The sequence below is a fragment of the Tachypleus tridentatus genome, chromosome 9, assembly GCF_004210375.1.
Source record: "Tachypleus tridentatus isolate NWPU-2018 chromosome 9, ASM421037v1, whole genome shotgun sequence".
Classification (NCBI taxonomy): Eukaryota; Metazoa; Arthropoda; class Merostomata; order Xiphosura; family Limulidae; genus Tachypleus; species Tachypleus tridentatus.
In genome coordinates, this window is record NC_134833.1 from 146,567,121 (window position 1) to 146,587,360 (window position 20,240).

At 33.1% G+C, this 20,240-nt stretch overlaps 1 protein-coding gene and 1 long non-coding RNA gene across 10 annotated transcripts in view; both read left to right on the plus strand.

Moving 5' to 3' along the window:
* The window catches only part of LOC143226613 (5'-3' exonuclease PLD3-like), a 52,785-nt gene extending 40,631 nt beyond the window's left edge, over positions 1 to 12,154 (plus strand). For 8 of the 9 annotated variants that reach the window (XM_076457814.1, XM_076457816.1, XM_076457817.1 and 5 more), the window contains 4 exons: positions 1,975 to 2,114; positions 7,097 to 7,256; positions 9,526 to 9,628; positions 11,748 to 12,154. In XM_076457814.1, coding sequence (XP_076313929.1) covers positions 1,975 to 2,114; positions 7,097 to 7,256; positions 9,526 to 9,628; positions 11,748 to 11,929 — 585 coding nt within the window. In that variant the 3' untranslated portion in view covers positions 11,930 to 12,154. Of the gene's footprint in view, positions 1 to 1,974; positions 2,115 to 7,096; positions 7,257 to 7,383; positions 7,537 to 9,525; positions 9,629 to 11,747 lie in introns of those variants that run through there. The other variant, XM_076457823.1, reaches the window with a different exon arrangement.
* A 1,298-nt stretch (positions 12,155 to 13,452) lies between these two features.
* Positions 13,453 to 16,386, plus strand: LOC143226615 (uncharacterized). The gene is made up of 2 exons (XR_013014684.1): positions 13,453 to 13,494; positions 13,759 to 16,386. It is a non-coding gene; the product is annotated as an uncharacterized LOC143226615 (long non-coding RNA).
* Positions 16,387 to 20,240: the final 3,854 nt, after the last annotated feature.

Consider the following 20,240-nt stretch of genomic DNA (forward strand, 5'->3'; position numbering starts at 1 on the left):
ATTTTGTAAGTAGAGGTATTGTTTGAATTATATATTATTTTGTAAGTGGAGGTATTATTTGAATTATCTATTCTTTTGTAAGTGGAGGTATTTGAATTATCTATCCTTTTGTAAGTAGAGGTATTTGAATTATATATTATTTTGTAAGTAGAGATATTGTTTGAATTGTATATTATTTTGTAAGTAGAGGTATTGTTTGAATTATATATTATTTTGTAAATAGAGGTATTGTTTGAATTATATATTATTTTGTAAGTAGAGGTATTGCTTGAATTATATATTATTTTGTAAGTAGAGGTATTGTTTGAGTTATATATTATTTTGCAAGTAGAGGTATTGTTTGAATTATATATTATTTTGTAAGTAGAGGTATTGTTTTAATGATTTATCTTTATGTAAGTAGACAAGGCTCAATTTTAGAATATTTCTTTGTTTTTTTTTCAGACAAGTTAACCTGTATTGGAAGCTGTCTGAAGGTATTTGTTGGTTGTCCAGAACTAAGATATGTAAATCCTATAAAAAGACAAAAAAGATCCAGTTATAATAATATTGATATATGAAGTCCCAGTTACAAGAATGATGATATTTTTATTTCATACCTATTTCCAAAAAGTACTATTAATTTTACATTTTTATTCAATTAATATTGGAGGCCTTACTTTCCAGGAAGTTTCATAAAAATTGGAAGGAAAATAAGCCACAAACACTGTTTCATTGTGTTTTAGGGAAACAAACAGTTAATTATATGTAAACTTTTAAAGAAAACAGCAATCTTGGCCAATAAGATTCAGTGTTTTCATTTTAACTATATCTGCCTTCTACCAAGTTGAGTAATGTTCAGTCTGTCGTAAGATTAGACTTCCATCATCTACACTACTTTAACACTTACAGTGTCTGATCACTCACATATAGACACACATGCACAAGGTAAAAGGAAGGTTCAATATTTCAAAAGTGACAATTAACAATGAATATTCTGTGTTTGATTTTATAAATTTTTTTGTTTTAATTCCTACCAAATATTTATTGGTAAGAAATTGAGACAGCCATGATAACTTTGTTGTCAGAAGTATCTATGCTATAAATGTCTCAGTAAATATTCATGTTATCAGCTCTCATTACCTAATTATCCATGTACGCATTCCCGTATTACATAAAGCAATGTATGGTCATGTAACTCAGCTGTATACACTATGTTAATGCACAGCCATTAACACTCAGTTGAACTCCATACAAAATATACTTGCATAAAGCAAACCAGAGGCATAGCTTGTCCATAACAGAGAGTTTAGTGACTAAAACAGCATTTTCATTCAATTACAAAAGCAAATATTTTCAGTTCCCTCTGGTGGGTTGCACCAACGTTTCCCTTACAGAAAATGCATTTTTCTTTAAATAAAGCAATGGAATATAGGCTATTTAACACTATATTGAACCTAAACAACAAACCAATATACTGAATCATTGACCATTTAACACTATGCTGGACTGTATGCTATTTAACACTACACTGGACTGTAGTTTTCTTCTTTACTCTGTTTACTCTGAATGTCATGTTATGTGTTTGTTCTATAATCCTTTATTAAATAAATAATTTCAATCTTTAAATTTGTTTATTTAACATAATTTCTTTAAGTTTTACAGAAATGTAATGAATGAAGTACAAATACTGAGATTGTCTTAATGACAACCATAATTTTTATAGAAAAGAAAAATTTATTTTAAATATTTTTTACCTCCTCTTCTCATGTTTGTTTGAATATTTCATTGAATTTGTTTAGTGCACATGCAGTAACACTTTGTGGTTTGTTAAACTAATGTTAAATCCAGTTTAAGTTTTTGTGATTAACTACCTGTATTAATACAGTTGGTAGAGGTTGCAGGAATATTTTGTCAGTAAAAAGTCTCAAGAATAAAAGCTATCCAGTGTTTTGTTGAGCCTTAAATCCAATATTTCTATCTTTCATTATTCAGAGTTCTCCTCCACAGTTCTGTCCTGATGGCAGGACCAGTGACATTGACAGTATCCTAGATGTGATTAATAAAGCAGAAGAATACATTTTTGTAGCTGTAATGGATTATTTTCCAACTACACTTTATACAAAGACCAAACAGTAATATATTTTTTATATATCTTAAAATTTTATTTAAAATAAGTGAATCTTTTTCAAGTATGTTATATCGACAATAAACAATAAAAAATTTTGATATTGGTGAAAGTAAAATATGGTTAAGGTTTTGTGAAACTATGTCCAAGGTCATATTTCTTTAAAAAAAAAAGTCCATACTTTATTTTAAAAGGTTACCACAAGTGTTCGGATTAATCCAAATAATTAACCTAAATATCTTTTATATTTAAAAGAGGTTGGCTAATTTAATTTTTAATATGGGTTTGATCCTAGTTACCCTAAATTCTTTTACAAAATATTTATTATAAGTGAACAATTTTTTTTGGTAACTTATAGTTTTCTTTAAAAGCTAATATCCTCCACTAACAAAACTTTGAACATTTTAAAAAAATGTGAATGTTTATAACATTTATTTTGTTCGTGGGTTGTTTTAAATTACCTGGTGAAATAGTTCAAGATCTGATTCATGTAATGATGACAAATAAATTAGGCTATTTTATCCTTTAACACATAACACTTTTAAACACTGTCATAATTTGTAGGCCTAAGAAATTTAGCAGTGGCTCTCAATCATTGAATGACATTAAAATTAAACTTACCCATATAATTGTAAGTCTGATAAATCAAGGAACTGGAACTGGAATATTGATGGAAACCTTCTCTACTGATTTATCCTTATATCTAGAAACAACTCTGCAGTCTTTCGTTGGTATCTGATATTTATGCTGTACTCTAAAAACATACTAGGAAATGTAACATTATAGCTTTTAAAACTCTCTAGACCTGAACCTAATGTTGTTATTATGACTAGTAGCTAACTTAGCTATCAAACTTAAGAAAACATTAAAAAATTAAATAGAATATACACAACAAACATATGTTTCTAACTGGATAGCGTGTTTAGTTGTTTACATTGTTTTTTTCTTATTGTTATGTAGGCACTTAAGCTCATGTTTCTGGTATAGAAGTTATGCTGTCTTTCATACAGCACAGGAGTTAATTTGTAAGGTTGACATATATCATTTACATTTTCTGCTTAGTCCAAAAGAAACTTTTATTAAAGGTAACAACATGTTTATTAGCAATGTATTGAGAAGAGGTTGAACCCTTTTCAATCATGTTTTGACACACACCTTTACATCTTCATGGTTGTCATTCTCTGTGGTAGCTTTAGTGAATTCCAATTTGTGGTGATTATTGTCTAGAAAAGTGTGCTTTTATCAAACCAGTTTGGCACTGGTAACTACAATTTCCACTTAATACGACAGGCCTTTCACATATTGTGTGTTCCATAAGACCACATAAGAGCTCAGCAAGTCCTATTACCATACTATACTGGACCACTGTTCATGGATTACAGCAAGTAAAGCTAAAGGGAATCCTGTTCATCCCTGCTGATCATTGGATTAACTAATTCAGGGACAGTTTGCTTTTAAAAATTTAAGGAACTTTTTCACGTATTGCATTGTTTCCAGAGCACTGTTCTTGAGGTCTCCCCAACATGCATTATCCCCCAGATTATATCTTATCCTGTATCAAAACGTTGTTCTCTCCTTTTATCAATAAAAGTGTTAATACCAGTACCAGCCATTCTGAGATTTATTTTTCTTTCAAGTGAGTTTCTCGTCATCAAGTATTACCCCCCAGATTGTACTTGCGGATCTAGGGAACCCTTGCCACACCCAGTTTCTAGTCACTAGTGTGGTGGAGAGAGGCTTTTCTTCCAGAGTGTTAGCGTGAATTCCTTTACTGTTGGTGAAAAGGGTGAAGTTAGGATCCCTCCTTGTTGGGTTCCTAAATGTTTTTTCCCCAGATATCAGTAGGAGTATTGCCAGCCTATGTGGGAGCCTACTTGTAATACCGGTTCAGATTCTATGCTTGGCTATCTGGTTGAGATGAGCATGGCACCTCTTTTTGATCAATATTAGTTCAGTGCATTGTTTCTGGAAGGGGGTTCACTATCTCCTCATAATTCTAGATGGGGAAGAGTTCTATCTTGGGACCTTAGTTGATCACAGTTGTTCCACCTCCCACTCATAATTCCAAAGGCAAGTGGAATGCTCCTTCTCCATTCATCCATGATGACAAGAAAACCCACTTGTGGAGAATATTATGTATTTAAAAATGGCTGGTATGAGTGCTAGTGCTTTCTCTACCCATACCAGCCGTTTTTAAATATATAATTTCCTTGTCCATTCAGTTGGGAAGTAGGAATGAATGTTCATATTTTCAAACTTGGTGACATTATCTCTTTCTTTGGTTAAGTTTGGCATACTAAATCTCATCATTCCGAGCCTTAGGTGCTGGCTTTTTGGCTTCCTCAGGTGGAGAAGAAGGTTTGTCCACTTCAGTGTTGCTTACTTTCTTGTCCTGATTTTGGTGGTTTGGAACACAGCACTGTGGCTACAGGTTCATATTCAGTTGGCAGTACACATACACACACACACAACATTTCAACCCAATTGCCTGAGCAACCATCATGAAATATAGGGACCAAGAACCCCATAATTCCAAGTAGTAGAATCTTGGCTGTAACCATCTTCTTCCTTATGCCTTTGCAGTCATACAAGCTATTTTGTGTTAAGTCCTCTTGGTGGCACCATTTTGGCTGGAAAAGCCATAGCTTCCCTTCTGTGCCTGTTCCTGCTTATATCTCCTCGTGCTCTACCTCTCATCCACCTTCCTCAAACCACTTCAATGACGCACACTACATCTTTGCGTTTAGCTTTTGTCTGGTCCTTTGTTTCCCTAATTTTCCACTTTGTGTGTTATTCTTCATGTCAGTATACCAACATAAGCGGTATGTCTGTTGCCAGTGTTCTTCTTGTCATTGTTTTTCTTTGTCCGATTCTACTCTCCCACCCTTGACTTCCTTCCTTATCTGACTTTTTGACACATGGCTGTCAGTATCCACTATTGTTGGTTATCTGTGGCATTGTCTTCCACTCCACTTTACAAGACCTTGTTATGTCTTCATTTTTCTGGTCCTTACCATTTTGTTTAGTTCTTTCTGCCTTTTCATTGTCTTCTGTGTCCTACTGCTGTCCCTGATTGGAACCTCAGTATTGTTTTTCATACTATCACTCTTCAACATTTGAGCTAATGTCTTCCTGTTCCTTATATAAATTCTCATTAAAGATCTTTCTCTGCCTCCTCTTGACACATTATGTCATAGGTCCTATATTATTATCTATCCAGAATAGTCTTTCCTGCCAAAAATTGCAGTTGTACACAAGGGAAAATTTTCTTTCTCTTGGTTTTCTCTTTCTTCCATTACTCATCTCTGTCCTCCTTCTGATCTGGATCTCCTCCTCTATCCTGTCTGAACTCTCTGTTGTTATGTGGCCTGTGCATTTCTCTACCTTGGTTCCTGTTTGTTTATTAATTGGAACCTTTCCTATGGTATTACTCCTATTACCCTTATGGGTTGAATTTGACAGGTGTATTCTTTGCTTTCTCTTGATTTTTGTTGTCTCTTCCAAATCTCCTCCCATTAAATCTGGTACCGTATTATGTCCCTGGCTGTCCATCCAATTCCCTTCTGTTTCTTTTTAAGATATAGCTCAACCTGCACATGTACTACTTCTCATACACTTATCTCACATACTCTTTATCACCTGTTCTACAGGTTACTGTCTACTTCTCATTGCCATCTTGAGCTCCACAGTTTATTTGTGAGAGGGTGTGGGCTCTTTTTGTTCATACAGTTTATTTTTACAACTTCTGAAACTTCCAATGCATGACCATTCATGTCAGTAATGCTGCTGTTGAGATGGTGCATTCTGCAAGACTGTTTGTAGGTTTTTCCTTGCAATGGTTTGCATCATAAATATGTTTTTCCCAGACTGTACACCCAGGGACTAACATTAGTAATGCAGAATGGGATTGCTGCTCATTCTTCCAGACTGTCAATGCACTCCTCCCCACATTATTTCAATGGAGTGTATGGGAGTTTTTACCACCTACCAGCTCATAGCAACTAGTGCAGTAAACCATGGAGGCTTCCTCTTGAGTGTGGTCAATTCCACTCAGTTTAAAGTATAGTGGTAGTGTTCTGCCAATATAGATGATGTATAGGTACTCCTCTTACCGAGGACTTGATGTTCTATTTCTGGTGCCGTCTGATTATTGAGTGAATGACTTCTTTCAAAATGAAATTTGCCCCTTTGGGTGGATACTCTCCTTTCTACCATCCTCTGAATTTCATCTCCTGTGGGTACTGGTGTTGATTGGAGCTGGAACCAGCCACAAGTCCTCACACATGAATTGACTAGCTGTGCTAGGAGTTGTGCTGAACTTCTATTGGCAGAGTCAAATGTGCTAGAAGTTGTGTTGCACTTCTGTTGGTGGAGTCAGCTGTGCTAGAAGTTGTGTTGCACTTCTGTTGGTGGAGTCAGCTGTGCTAAGAGTTGTGCTGCACTTCTATTGGTGGAGTCAGCTGTGCTAGGAGTTGTGTTGCACTTCTTTCGGTGGTGGACTGTTGCAGACTCATTTGCATGTTATCACACAGCTGTTTCATAAACATAAGAGAGTATCTGGAGTTACTAATGGTAGTGGTGAGTGAAAAGTTTCACACATAGATAAGTTGAAGAAAGATGTCATGTGAGAAGAAGTAAGAAATGATCAGAAATACATTTTCAGTGTAGGAACATGTTAGCTATACACACTTAGAAACAAAATTAATTCATTGTGGTCAATAAAGTTACAGTTTGTGTTCCTTTTATCAGCTTTGAGAGTTTCCAAATGAAAATAATTTTTGTGATTTTAACTACAAAAATTTCAATTTAATCAGGTTGTGTTTTAGCTTTGAGTACATAACTTAAATTCAGTGCATAAAAATTGACACAAAATGTGTATTTTTTTTGAGGGGGGGGAATTCTTTGTTCACCTAGAAATTGAAATAGTGTTTTTATTACAGGTGTTTTTTTTAGCTGATCATAACATTATTATTTGGTATTTTATCCTAGTTACTGGCCCGTTATTGACGATGCTCTCAGGAGAGCTGCAGTAGAACGGAGAATCCACGTGCGTCTTTTAGCCAGTTGGTGGAACCATACGCACTCTTCTATGTTATACTTTGTGCAGTCTCTAGCTGCCCTCAACAGTGATGACTTCCACATTGAAGTGGTAAGCCTTTATTTTAACAATGGGATACTAACAGAACTTTACAACCATATTTATTTTAGACAGTGTTTGCATTTGTGGAAACGATGTGTTTGGTAACTAATTTGTCTTTTTTTTTTTCAATTTTCAGGAGCAGCTGGCTTCTATTTTTATTGTTTCACATTTATACTCATAATTTCTAAGCACCTAATGACTTCTTAAAAGTGGCAACAAAAGATAACTTGTGTTTTCTTATTTCCTTGTATTTTAGTTAAACTGTATTCCATACTCACTAAATTTTGACTAAATGTTCTTTTTATAACCTGTTATTCTACAATATTTTTATTCTTGTTTCTATATTCTGACTTTAAATTAGCATTCCAGTATGTAAATGTTAGGTTCTTTAGAAATTAAAACCAGTTATTTTGTATCAAGTATCATGTGACATGAAATAAAAAAGTTAATTATATGAATTTTTAAAGCTGCATGAAAATTTGCAAAGCTTTCTTCTTGTTTTTAAAAGTGATTCTTTTTATAATAATCCAAAAATATGCTTCATAAACTAGAATTAAAAATGAATGTTTTACTGTTTTCTCTTTTTTTTAAACAAAATAAAACATAGCAATTAGCTTCAACTGCATTTTGTTTTAAAATGTTTTCTTTACCTGGTGATGACCAAAGACCACCTAGATTGTCAGTAAGTGATATTAAAAATGTTTCCCTAGAACACATTATTGGTCACCATGTTGAAACTGCTAAGTATTTTTAAATGAATATTTTTGAAATGTTAAATTAAAAACCATCATTTCCTTTAAGCCATCTTTAAAATTTGTGTATAAATTATAATTTATTTAATAATTAAAAAAGAACCACCATTCATGTGAGAAAAATTTGTTTCATGAAATTGAAGGAAAACTTTCAGTTTAAAGTAACTTATTTTAATATAAATATTTGTTGTGTGAATTTGAGTAGCAGGCTGTTTAAATTGCAGTATTTTATCAATTATAATATAGATGAACATGCTTCTGTTCTACAATAGTTTTTCTAGTATATACCTATTGTAGAAGAAATTGTTTAAGGTGAAAAATATTTTAAATTTCTGTCTCAAAATCGCTGTGATGGATATTAACTCTTCCACTGATAGCATAGAACAAAGTTTTGACCTGAAGGTGACCTAGGAAGGTCAAAACATTGCTCTCTGCTTATCTTCTTCTTCTTCATGTGTCAAATCTGCGGCAGACATCGACGACCATGGCATGCCAGACTTCTCTGTTGTCAATCCTCCTTATCAACTTCGATGTTGCTCATTGAGTTCTTGGTGACATAGTTATTGAGGCTGTCGATATATTTAGTTCTTTGACACCCTCTGCTTTTCCTCCCTTCTGTTTTTCCAGATAGCATCTGTTTCTCTATCCCATTCTTCCTACAGATGTGTCCTAGAAATTCCATTTGTCTCTTTCTTATAGTTTTCATGAGGGACCTTTTGTATCCTGCCAGTTCCATGACTTCCACATTTGTTTTTCTTTCAGTCCATGATATTTTTAGCATCCTTCTAAGGAACCACATTTCAGCAGCTTCTAATCTCTTCTCTGTATTTTTGTTCAGTGTACAGCTCTAACAGCCATATAAGAGAACAGACCATACATATAATTTCAAGGTGTTAATTTTAGTGACATTTGTTATGTTCCTGTTTGTGAATATGGACTTCATTTTATTGAAAGTATTCTTGGAAATTGCAATTCTTTTCTTTATTTCTGTGTTACTCTTTGCATTTGATGTTATAGTATATCCAAGATATTTGAAGCTTTGGACTTGTTTTATTCTTACGTCCTTGCCGGTTATGCTACATGTGGGTGTAATTGATTGTTTTGAGATAACCATGCACTCTGTTTTCTTTGCATTTAACTGCAAGCATTTTTCTTCACTCTCGTCTACTGTTGTTGTGAGGAGAGTCTGTAGATTTCATTCGGAGTCCGCAATGAGGACTGTGTCATCAGCGTAGCGCAAGCTGTTGATATTGCATCTGCCTACTTTGACTCGCTGATGTTCATTGATGTTTCGTAGGATTATTTCGCTGTATAAGTTAAAAAGATCTGGTGAAAATACACATCCCTGCCTCACCCCTCTTTCAATTGGTCTATATTCACTCAATTCATTTTCAATTTCTCTGCTTATCACTGAAAGTGTTGATACCCATACCAGCTGTTCTGAGATAAATTTTTATATCAAGTGGTTTTCTTGTCATCAAGAATATTTTACATTTGTTGCTATAGATTTTTTGTTTTACTTCCAGAAACTTTTTATAGTTCCAACTTATACTGAAGCCCAAGCACAAATTCCCTATGCTAGAGTGAATCACAACAAGTATATGGTTACAGATAATTCTGTTTACATTGGTAGGTCCTTGTTCTTATTTGTATGAAAGTTGACACAGCAGTTTGAATGTTGTAGCATTACAGGATTTTTATCTGGTCTTGTGCATTCAACAAAACAGATTGTGTAGTGGTATTAATTCAACAAAACAGATTGCGTAGTGGTATTAATTCAACAAAACAGATTGCATATTGGTATTAAACCAACAGAAGTCCTATAATGTATTTACTCAATAAAACAGATTCTTTAGTGGTTGTAATTCAATTAAACATGCTGTGTTGTGGTATTAAACCAATAAAACACTATGTGTAGTAGTATTATACCAGTAAAACACTATGTGTAGTAGTATTATACCAGTAAAACACTATGTGTAGTAGTATTATACCAATAAAACACTATGTGTAGTAGTATTAAACCAATAAAACACTATGTGTAGTAGTATTAAACCAATAAAACGCTATGTGTAGTAGTATTAAACCAATAAAACGCTATGTGTAGTAGTATTATACCAATAAAACGCTATGTGTAGTAGTATTATACCAGTAAAACACTATGTCTAGTACTATTATACCAGTAAAACACTATGTGTAGTAGTATTAAACCAATAAAACACTATGTGTAGTAGTATTAAACCAATAAAACGCTATGTGTAGTAGTATTAAACCAATAAAACACTATGTCTAGTACTATTATACCAGTAAAACACTATGTGTAGTACTATTAAACCAATAAAACACTATGTGTAGTAGTATTAAACCAATAAAACACTATGTGTAGTACTATTAAACCAATAAAACACTATGTGTAGTACTATTAAACCAATAAAACACTATGTGTAGTACTATTAAACCAATAAAACACTATGTGTAGTACTATTAAACCAATAAAACACTATGTGTAGTAGTATTAAACCAATAAAACACTATGTGTAGTACTATTAAACCAATAAAACACTATGTGTAGTACTATTAAATCAATAAAACAGACTGTTATGTCAAACCAATGAAACAAGCCACTGAGTGTACTCTTTCATACATTGTTAATTGTAATTCTGTTTTTATGTGTCTTTTTCTTTGTTTGGTTTTTGTTCAGTTGTTTTTCAAGTTTATTTATTCCTGGTATCAGCTGATCTCACCCTAGTTAGAATTAATGATAACATTATTTCATACCTGGCTGTGCTGAGGTATTTTTTGTAGTAGCTGTTTTTACACTTGAAGCAGTCTGTCACCCTGTGTTAATAGGCTGATCATGTGATTTGTCAGTAACTGTTCTGTTTTGAATTGTCATCATGTTATATGAAGACTCATGGGCCAGATACTTGAGAATGTGTGATCTTAGATTAAACATTATTTAAAACTGAGTTACAGTTTATCAGTGTTGTGAATTATAATTAACTAGAGTGTTTGAAAGTTTTGTGTTATGGAATAGATCACACAATAATTTCTGTTAATTATAACTTCTTATGTTGAAGTTACATTGCGGAATTAAAAGTTTAAAGACTAGTTTTGTAGTTTCTAAACATCTGGGCCCAGCTTGTTTAACTTCAGAAAGTTCTTACAAATATCCTTTTGGTTTTGTGTTAACATTTTTGTCTCAGATCTATTTAAGTGTTATGAACATTTGATTCTTCAATAAACATTTTAAAATTTTCATTCTTTGCTCATTTCACACATGATAAGTTTATCATAGTTTGAGATCCAGTGGTGTTGTTAGCCAGATTTTGTTCAGCTTTGGTTTTACACTTCAAATCAGGAGAGCTTCATTCTTTCATTAATGTCCATTCATCTGTTACTGAGTCTGTTATTTTAAAGTTTTCTTTACATGGCTATAAATTTCAGATTTACTGGAAGGGCTGGAACAAGAAGCCAATCATAGAACGCTTGAAAATAATGAAGTCAGCAGTAGATGAAAAGGCATTAATGAAAGAGTGAAGCTCTCCTGATTTGAAGTGTAAAACCAAAGCTAAACAATCAGCTCACAACACCACTGGATCTCAAACTATGACATACTGATAAGTCTTATTGTTTAATTAAAAATTCATTATGGAACTAATGATTCAAATGCTTTTTTAAAGTAACCGTAGCATTGTAAATGTTTTACGTGTGTTTTAACTTCCATTTTTTTATTTTCTTTGTTATCCAGGAACATCTAATTGGTCTGAAGACTATTTCATCAACACTGGGGGGATTGGTTTTATTTTAAACCAATCACAAAATGATACTGCATTTAGCCAACCAATCATAAATCAATTATCTGCTGTCTTTAAAAGGGATTGGTTTTCTGAGTATGCCCACTCACTCTCAGAATTTGACAAATATAGTTAAATGAATAAAAGGTAATACTGAGTAGCATACTAAATAAAATGAATGCTCTAAACAATTCTGGTTCCCAACATTATGTGAGTTAATTTATTTTAAACTAAAATACTGTATACATAAAAAAAAAAATTACAATGGAATTTCTACTGTTTATACTTGGAGTTATTTTTATCTCAGAGAAAAATGCATTGATGGTGAACTGAAAATAAATTTTTGTACCATTTCTAGATGGAATAATTGTTTTTGTTTTCATTTATGTTTACATGTGTAAAAAAGATGTTTTAACTTCATTTTTACATGTTTTTATAAAGTAGCAATTTGTGCTTCGTTTCGCTTATGAGAGAAATGTTTGGTACTAATCTCCAATGTTTAGGAAATATGATAAAACCATTTTTTTCATGCAATTTACTAAGGACTTCTAATTTATGGTGTTTTTTATTTTAGTTTTTGTTGCTTATTTTTAGCATTATATTGTTAATCTGAAATAGTTTAGAAGGAAGGATCTCTCACTATATATATATATGTACATGTGTATTATATAATTTGTTATTTTAACTCAAAAACAAGCTGAAACAAAAATAAATTAATAACAAATTACTTAATTAATTAGAGGTTTTGGAATCCTGTTTTTAATGCAGTTATGATTTTACTTATTTTACTGTTTAACTTCATTAAAATATATTTATTTTCAGTAAAAAAAATATATGTATATATATATATAAAAGATTATAACAAGAGAAAATGAAAAATATAATACAGATGATATAGTTAAAAGAAGTTTAAGTAATGTGAAAACTGTTATTTACAGACAAAAGAAGAGTTTTTATTATTAGATTTAGCTATTGGGAGAATTTTAAAGTTGGAGAGAGAGGAAGTGGATGTCCTGTTTCTGTATTATTCTGATAGATAGGGAAGTTGGGAGGGTTTGTAACTTTAGTTTTTACAGATATGTGTTCGCCTGCTCGTAATTTATAGTAACATTTGGTTTCCAACAATATAGGATGGTTCTGTAGAGAAAAAAAATTTTTACTCTGAAATTAGGTTTTATAATAATTTTCAAGTCAATTTGGGGAGAATAAGAGTTATATAATTCTGCAACTATTTATGACAAGGAAACAGGTGTGTAAAGGTTTGGGTATGGTGGGTATCTTAATGGTAAGCAGGTGTATAAGGTAAGTTTGGGTATGGTAGGTATCTTAGTGGTAAGCAGGTGTATAAGGCAAGTTTGGGTATGGTAGGTATCCTAATGGTAAGCAGGTGTATAAGGTAAGTTTGGGTATGGTGGGTATATTAGTGGTAAGCAGATATATAAGGTAAGTTTGGGTATGGTGGGTATATTAGTGGTATGCAGGTGTATAAAGCAAGTTTGGGTATGGTAGGTATCTTAGTGGTAAGCAGGTGTATAAGGCAAGTTTGGGTATGGTGGGTATCTTAGTGGTAAGCAGGTGTATAAGGCAAGTGTGGGTATGGGTAAGCAGGTGTATAAGGTAAGTTTAAGGTATGGCAGGTATCGGCGGTATGCAGGCGCATAAAGCAAGTTTGGGTATGGTGGATATCTTAGTGGTAAGCAGGTGTATATGCGGTAAGTTTGGGTATGGTAAGTAATGGCGCAGGTGTATAAGGCGCGTCTGGGTATAGTGGGTAAGCAGAACGAGGTATAAGGCAAGTTGGGTATGATGGGTATCTTAGCGGCGCATAAAAGCAAGTTTGGGTATGATGGGTATCTTAGTGGTAGCAGGTGCATAAAGACGCGTTTGGGTATGGCGGGTATTGTAATGGTAAGCAGGTGTATAAAACAAGTTTGGGTATGGTATGGCAATCGTAATGGTAAGCAGGTGTATAAGGCAAGTTTGGGTATGATGGGTATCTTAGTGGTAAGCAGGTGTATAAGGCAAGTTTGGGTATGGTGGGTATCGTAATGGTAAGCAGGTGTATAAGGCAAGTTTGGGTATGATGGGTATCTTAGTGGTAAGCAGGTGTATAAGGCAAGTTTGGGTATGGTGGGTATCTTAGTGGTAAGCAGGTTTACAAGGCAAGTTTGGGTATGTTGGGTATATTAGTGGTAAGCAGGTGTATTAGGTAAGTTTTGGTACAGTTGGTATCATAGGTGGTTTGACAAAGAAATCAGTTAAGAATGATAAGTTATTTTATCCAAACATTACTTAGAGAAGCCATTTTGAAAGAGAATGTTTTGTGTGAAAGTAATTTCTTTGTGAAGGGCTACATAGGATGAGATAAGTTTGTGGGCTTGAAGGGCTACATAGGATGAGGTAAGTTTGTGGGCTTGAAGGGCTACATAGGATGAGGTAAGTTTGTGGGCTCTTATTAACAGACAGCGAATATGATTTTGTTTGATATTTTAGGGTAGAAAACTACCAAATTGAGTGAAAAAGCCAGTAAATGTGTTCTTACAATAGACACAAGTTGAAGAACCATTAGTATCATGGTTAACAAGAATGTCCAGAAAGGAAGTATGATCACCTCTCTTGTAAACATCCTTAACCTTGTAGTTCACATTCTCTTATGATGTGAACTGTTCAGCCATGCTATGAAATCCAGTCTTATCGTCATTAACACCATAGCAACATAACTTTATCTAGTAGCCTGATTCAAATCTTTGTTCTTAATGTTCACAGGTCTTCCAGTTACCAAGACATGTCAGAGTATTTGGTTCTACTACAGTTATACCACTAGGCTTATATTTATTATTAATAACCCTTGACCTGTGTATTTATATTCTTTGTGGTGCAGGAATATGACGTAAACCATCAGTAAGGCACTTCTTTAATGTATCTCAGAACAGCTGGTATGCTTAACCTGAAGATGACCTAGAAAGGTCGAAATGTTGTTCTCACCTTATCAGTAACACCCAGACATTAAGTAGGGAAACAAATATAAATAAATGCAAAATCAAAGAAGCCCTATTTAGACAGCAACTAAAACCAAAATTAAACCAATATAAAAGAACACCTTTATACCTATACTAATTAATAACCTAACATCCAACTGCAACGCCCCCTACAATTTTGTACCTGTTTATACTCTTGTTCATAAAACGTGTGTCCAGGAATGGTCACATTCAAACACTCTTTTTTTCTTAACCTGAAGATGACATAGAAAGGTCAAAATGTCTTCTCCTTATTGCTAAAAGTGTTAATACCCATACCAGCCATTCTGAGATGCACTTTTATTTCAAGTTGGTTTCTCGTCATTGAGAACGACTTCTTTGATATTTTTGTATTCGTTAGGGTGGCCTTAACAAAGACAAGCGATATTAACATTGGGAAATCTGAATGTATTAGTCACAGTGGGACAATATTAAAGGTACTTGAAGGTTATTTTCATTCTTGCCAAATTCTGATGAAAAAACCAGATTAACCTCATGTACTCCCAATTTTCCCCTGTAAACAACAGTTTCAAACATATTTCTTTGTGCAGAATCTCTTTGTGCCAGAATAAAAAGAAATGTTTTGCACAATTAATTAGATAATTTTCGTGCAGCGTATAATCATTCTTGTGTACTGCGTAGTTCTAGAACATAGAGCATACAGTCATTTTTATTTACTTTTAGAAAATGTAGCATACAGTCATTTTTATTTACTTTTTACTTTTAGAACATGCAGCATACAGTCATTCTTGTTTAGACGTTTTACTTCACATGATTGTTTTTTATAGCAGTTAAAGTGTTGATCGTGGAACCAGTAGTGTCTTGTTTTTCTAAGCTGTGTACATTTGTTTTAAGGACATAAACCTACTGCTGATGATGTCAGAATTTGGCAGCTGTTGTTTACACAGTGGGTTATATTAACCGTAATGTATATATATATATATAAATTTGGCAAAATATATCTTGCTTGTTAGGTCAAATATCAACAAATTGATTGCCCCTAATATGGTATCCTGGCTAAGCAAGCCTTTCCAGATCTGGCAAATGTTTCTTCCTTTGTCCATTCCCTATTCCAGAACTTTTCTTTTAATATTTCTTTATGGAATTGCACTGATTCTGTTCGACATGGTAGTAGTTTTTTGGTTCTGACTTGGAAGGTCACATAATTTTGTCGAAACTGGTTGTTGTACATGAGTAAAGATAGAAACATTGTTTGCTGTATTTCACGGTCACTTTAGAAAATATTCCAAACTGAGCCTAATAGCCAACTAAACCCTAGTTTGGACGTCATAATGTTCTTTAGTTGCTCTCCTGATCTGATGATGTAAGTCTAAGCTGTATTATGGAGTCCACTCAAAATACTATCCTTCAGAAGTGGTGTGTGACAGTGTTTGAAAACGTTCAACAAATTGGACTACAAAACCAGTCACCACAATGATTGTAAAATGCTAGGCCTACCTGGGGTATTATGGTATGATTTTTGTTTTTAGTGCAAACTAAAGATTTTCAAATAGAAATTACTCTTCTGAAACATTATATAATTTTCATGGTTTTAAATAAAAACATTTATACAAAATACACTTTTTGTGGTCATCATTTATACATTACTTACTTAAAAACAGAATAGTATGTTCTTAAAAACATGATGAAAAATGCGACCCATAGTGGGACACAAATTCATTTAACGTACAGTTGAAATAAGGCGTGACAATAATTTTCTTCCTAAATGGTAAAACATACAGGTAGAATTATTACAAACTCCATGTGTTTATTTTCACGTGAAAACCAGTCAAATGACACTAACAGTCCAAATCTGTTTGAATTCCTCCAAATAAGATAAACAGCTGAAACAAAAGAAGTGATGCTTCATAAAATGATGAAAGGATTCATCATGATGAGGTATTGAAAGGATTATTCAACATGCACGTGCAAAAGTGATAAAATAATTTTTGGCCTAACTTCTTACCCTGAAGACAGTAATTTCTGTGACAAAATGATTTTGTATTTTATCAATATTTATTTTAACCAAAAATCCTTTACCAACATTAATTCCATCACCTACATCCAAAATATTTAATAGTCCAGAAATTTCCTTGATATCTTTGTCCAAGATCAGTCCTAAAAATAAGTTGCTGACATGCTACTCCTGCAGGTTCCCACTAATTACTTTAAATTTATTCTTTTTTTGTGGTTTAAATACATTTATGAAATTAAGTCAGTGAATGTAGTACACCATAAAGTGGGAGTGTTAGTAAAATTGTTAAAACTCTTCAGATATATGTTGTTCATGGTCACAAAGTTTGTGATCTTAGTACTTGATAAAGGAAGTTTGTCCATATTATGATTTGTTCATTTACCTATAACTTTTGATAGTCACAAAGACTATGGTCCCTAAACTTCATAAAGGAAGTTTGTCCATGTTATGTTGTTTCTATTTACTTATAGCTTTTGATTGTCACAAAGACTATGGTCCCTAAACTTCATAAAGGAAGTTTGTCCGTGTTATGTTGTTTCTATTTACCGATAGCTTTTGATAGTCACAAAGACTATGGTCCCTAAACTTCATAAAGGAAGTTTGTCCGTGTTATGTTGTTTCTATTTACCGATAGCTTTTGATAGTCACAAAGACTATGGTCCCTAAACTTCATAAAGGAAGTTTGTCCGTGTTATGTTGTTTCTATTTACCTATAACTTTTGATAGTCACAAAGACTATGGTCCCTAAACTTCATAAAGGAAGTTTGTCCGTGTTATGTTGTTTCTATTTACCTATAACTTTTAATAGTCACAAAGACTATGGTCCCTAAACTTCATAAAGGAAGTTTGTCCGTGTTATGTTTTTTTTCTATTTACCTATAGCTTTTGATAGTCACAAAGACTATGGTCCCTAAACTTCATAAATGAAGTTTGTCCGTGTTCTGTTGTTTCTATTTACCTATAGGTTTTGATTGTCACAAAGACTATGGTCCCTAAACTTCATAAAGGAAGTTTGTCCGTGTTCTGTTGTTTCTATTTACCTATAGGTTTTGATTGTCACAAAGACTATGGACCCTAAACTTCATAAAGGAAGTTTGTCCGTGTTATGTTTCTATTTACCTATAGAAACTTCATAAAGGAAGTTTGTCCGTGTTATGTTGTTTCTATTTACCTATAACTTTGATAGTCACAAAGACTATGGTCCCTAAACTTCATAAAGGAAGTTTGTCCGTGTTATGTTGTTTCTATTTACCTATAACTTTTGATAGTCACAAAGACTATGGTCCCTAAACTTCATAAAGGAAGTTTGTCCGTGTTATGTTTTTTTCTATTTACCTATAGCTTTTGATAGTCACAAAGACTATGGTCCCTAAACTTCATAAAGGAAGTTTGTCCGTGTTATGTTGTTTCTATTTACCTATAGCTTTTGATAGTCACAAAGACTATGGTCCCTAAACTTCATAAAGGAAGTTTGTCCGTGTTATGTTTTTTCCTATTTACCTATAGCTTTTGATAGTCACAAAGACTATGGTCCCTAAACTTCATAAAGGAAGTTTGTCCGTGTTCTGTTGTTTCTATTTACCTATAGGTTTTGATTGTCACAAAGACTATGGACCCTAAACTTCATAAAGGAAGTTTGTCCGTGTTATGTTGTTTCTATTTACCTATAGCTTTTGATTGTCACAAAGACTATGGTCCCTAAACTTCATAAAGGAAGTTTGTCCGTGTTATGTTTCTATTTACCTATAGAAACTTCATAAAGGAAGTTTGTCCGTGTTATGTTGTTTCTATTTACCTATAACTTTTGATAGTCACAAAGACTATGGTCCATAAACTTCATAAAGGAAGTTTGTCCGTGTTATGTTGTTTCTATTTACCTATAGCTTTTGATTGTCACAAAGACTATGGTCCCTAAACTTTATAAAGGAAGTTTGTCCGTGTTATGTTGTTTCTATTTACCTATAGCTTTTGATTGTCACAAAGACTATGGTCCCTAAACTTCATAAAGGAAGTTTGTCCGTGTTATGTTGTTTCTATTTACCTATAGCTTTTGATTGTCACAAAGACTATGGTCCCTAAACTTCATAAAGGAAGTTTGTCCGTGTTATGTTGTTTCTATTTACCTATAGCTTTTGATAGTCACAAAGACTATGGTCCCTAAACTTCATAAAGGAAGTTTGTCCGTGTTATGTTTTTTCCTATTTACCTATAGCTTTTGATAGTCACAAAGACTATGGTCCCTAAACTTCATAAAGGAAGTTTGTCCGTGTTCTGTTGTTTCTATTTACCTATAGGTTTTGATTGTCACAAAGACTATGGACCCTAAACTTCATAAAGGAAGTTTGTCCGTGTTATGTTGTTTCTATTTACCTATAGCTTTGATTGTCACAAAGACTATGGTCCCTAAACTTCATAAAGGAAGTTTGTCCGTGTTATGTTTCTATTTACCTATAGAAACTTCATAAAGGAAGTTTGTCCGTGTTATGTTGTTTCTATTTACCTATAACTTTTGATAGTCACAAAGACTATGGTCCATAAACTTCATAAAGGAAGTTTGTCCGTGTTATGTTGTTTCTATTTACCTATAGCTTTTGATTGTCACAAAGACTATGGTCCCTAAACTTTATAAAGGAAGTTTGTCCGTGTTATGTTGTTTCTATTTACCTATAGCTTTTGATTGTCACAAAGACTATGGTCCCTAAACTTCATAAAGGAAGTTTGTCCGTGTTATGTTGTTTCTATTTACCTATAGCTTTTGATTGTCACAAAGACTATGGTCCCTATACTTCATAAAGGAAGTTTGTCCGTGTTATGTTGTTTCTATTTACCTATAACTTTTGATAGTCACAAAGACTATAGTCCCTAAACTTCATAAAGGAAGTTTGTCCGTGTTATGTTGTTTCTATTTACCTATAGCTTTTGATTGTCACAAAGACTATGGTCCCTAAACTTTATAAAGGAAGTTTGTCCGTGTTATGTTGTTTCTATTTACCTATAGCTTTTGATTGTCACAAAGACTATGGTCCCTAAACTTCATAAAGGAAGTTTGTCCGTGTTATGTTGTTTCTATTTACCTATAGCTTTTGATTGTCACAAAGACTATGGTCCCTAAACTTTATAAAGGAAGTTTGTCCGTGTTATGTTGTTTCTATTTACCTATAACTTTTGATAGTCACAAAGACTATGGTCCCTAAACTTCATAAAGGAAGTTTGTCCATGTTATGTTGAGTTTTATTTACATATAATTTTTGATTGTCACAAAGACTGTGGTCCTGTACTTTGTAAAGGAAGTTTACCGATGTTATGTTGCGTCGTATATACATATGTATTTTATATATTCACACTGCTACATATAAGTATATACATGTACATGCCTACATACACTGCTGGCCAAAATCTTAAGGCCAATGAACATAGAGAAAATATGTATTTTGCTTTATTAGACTCAACCACTT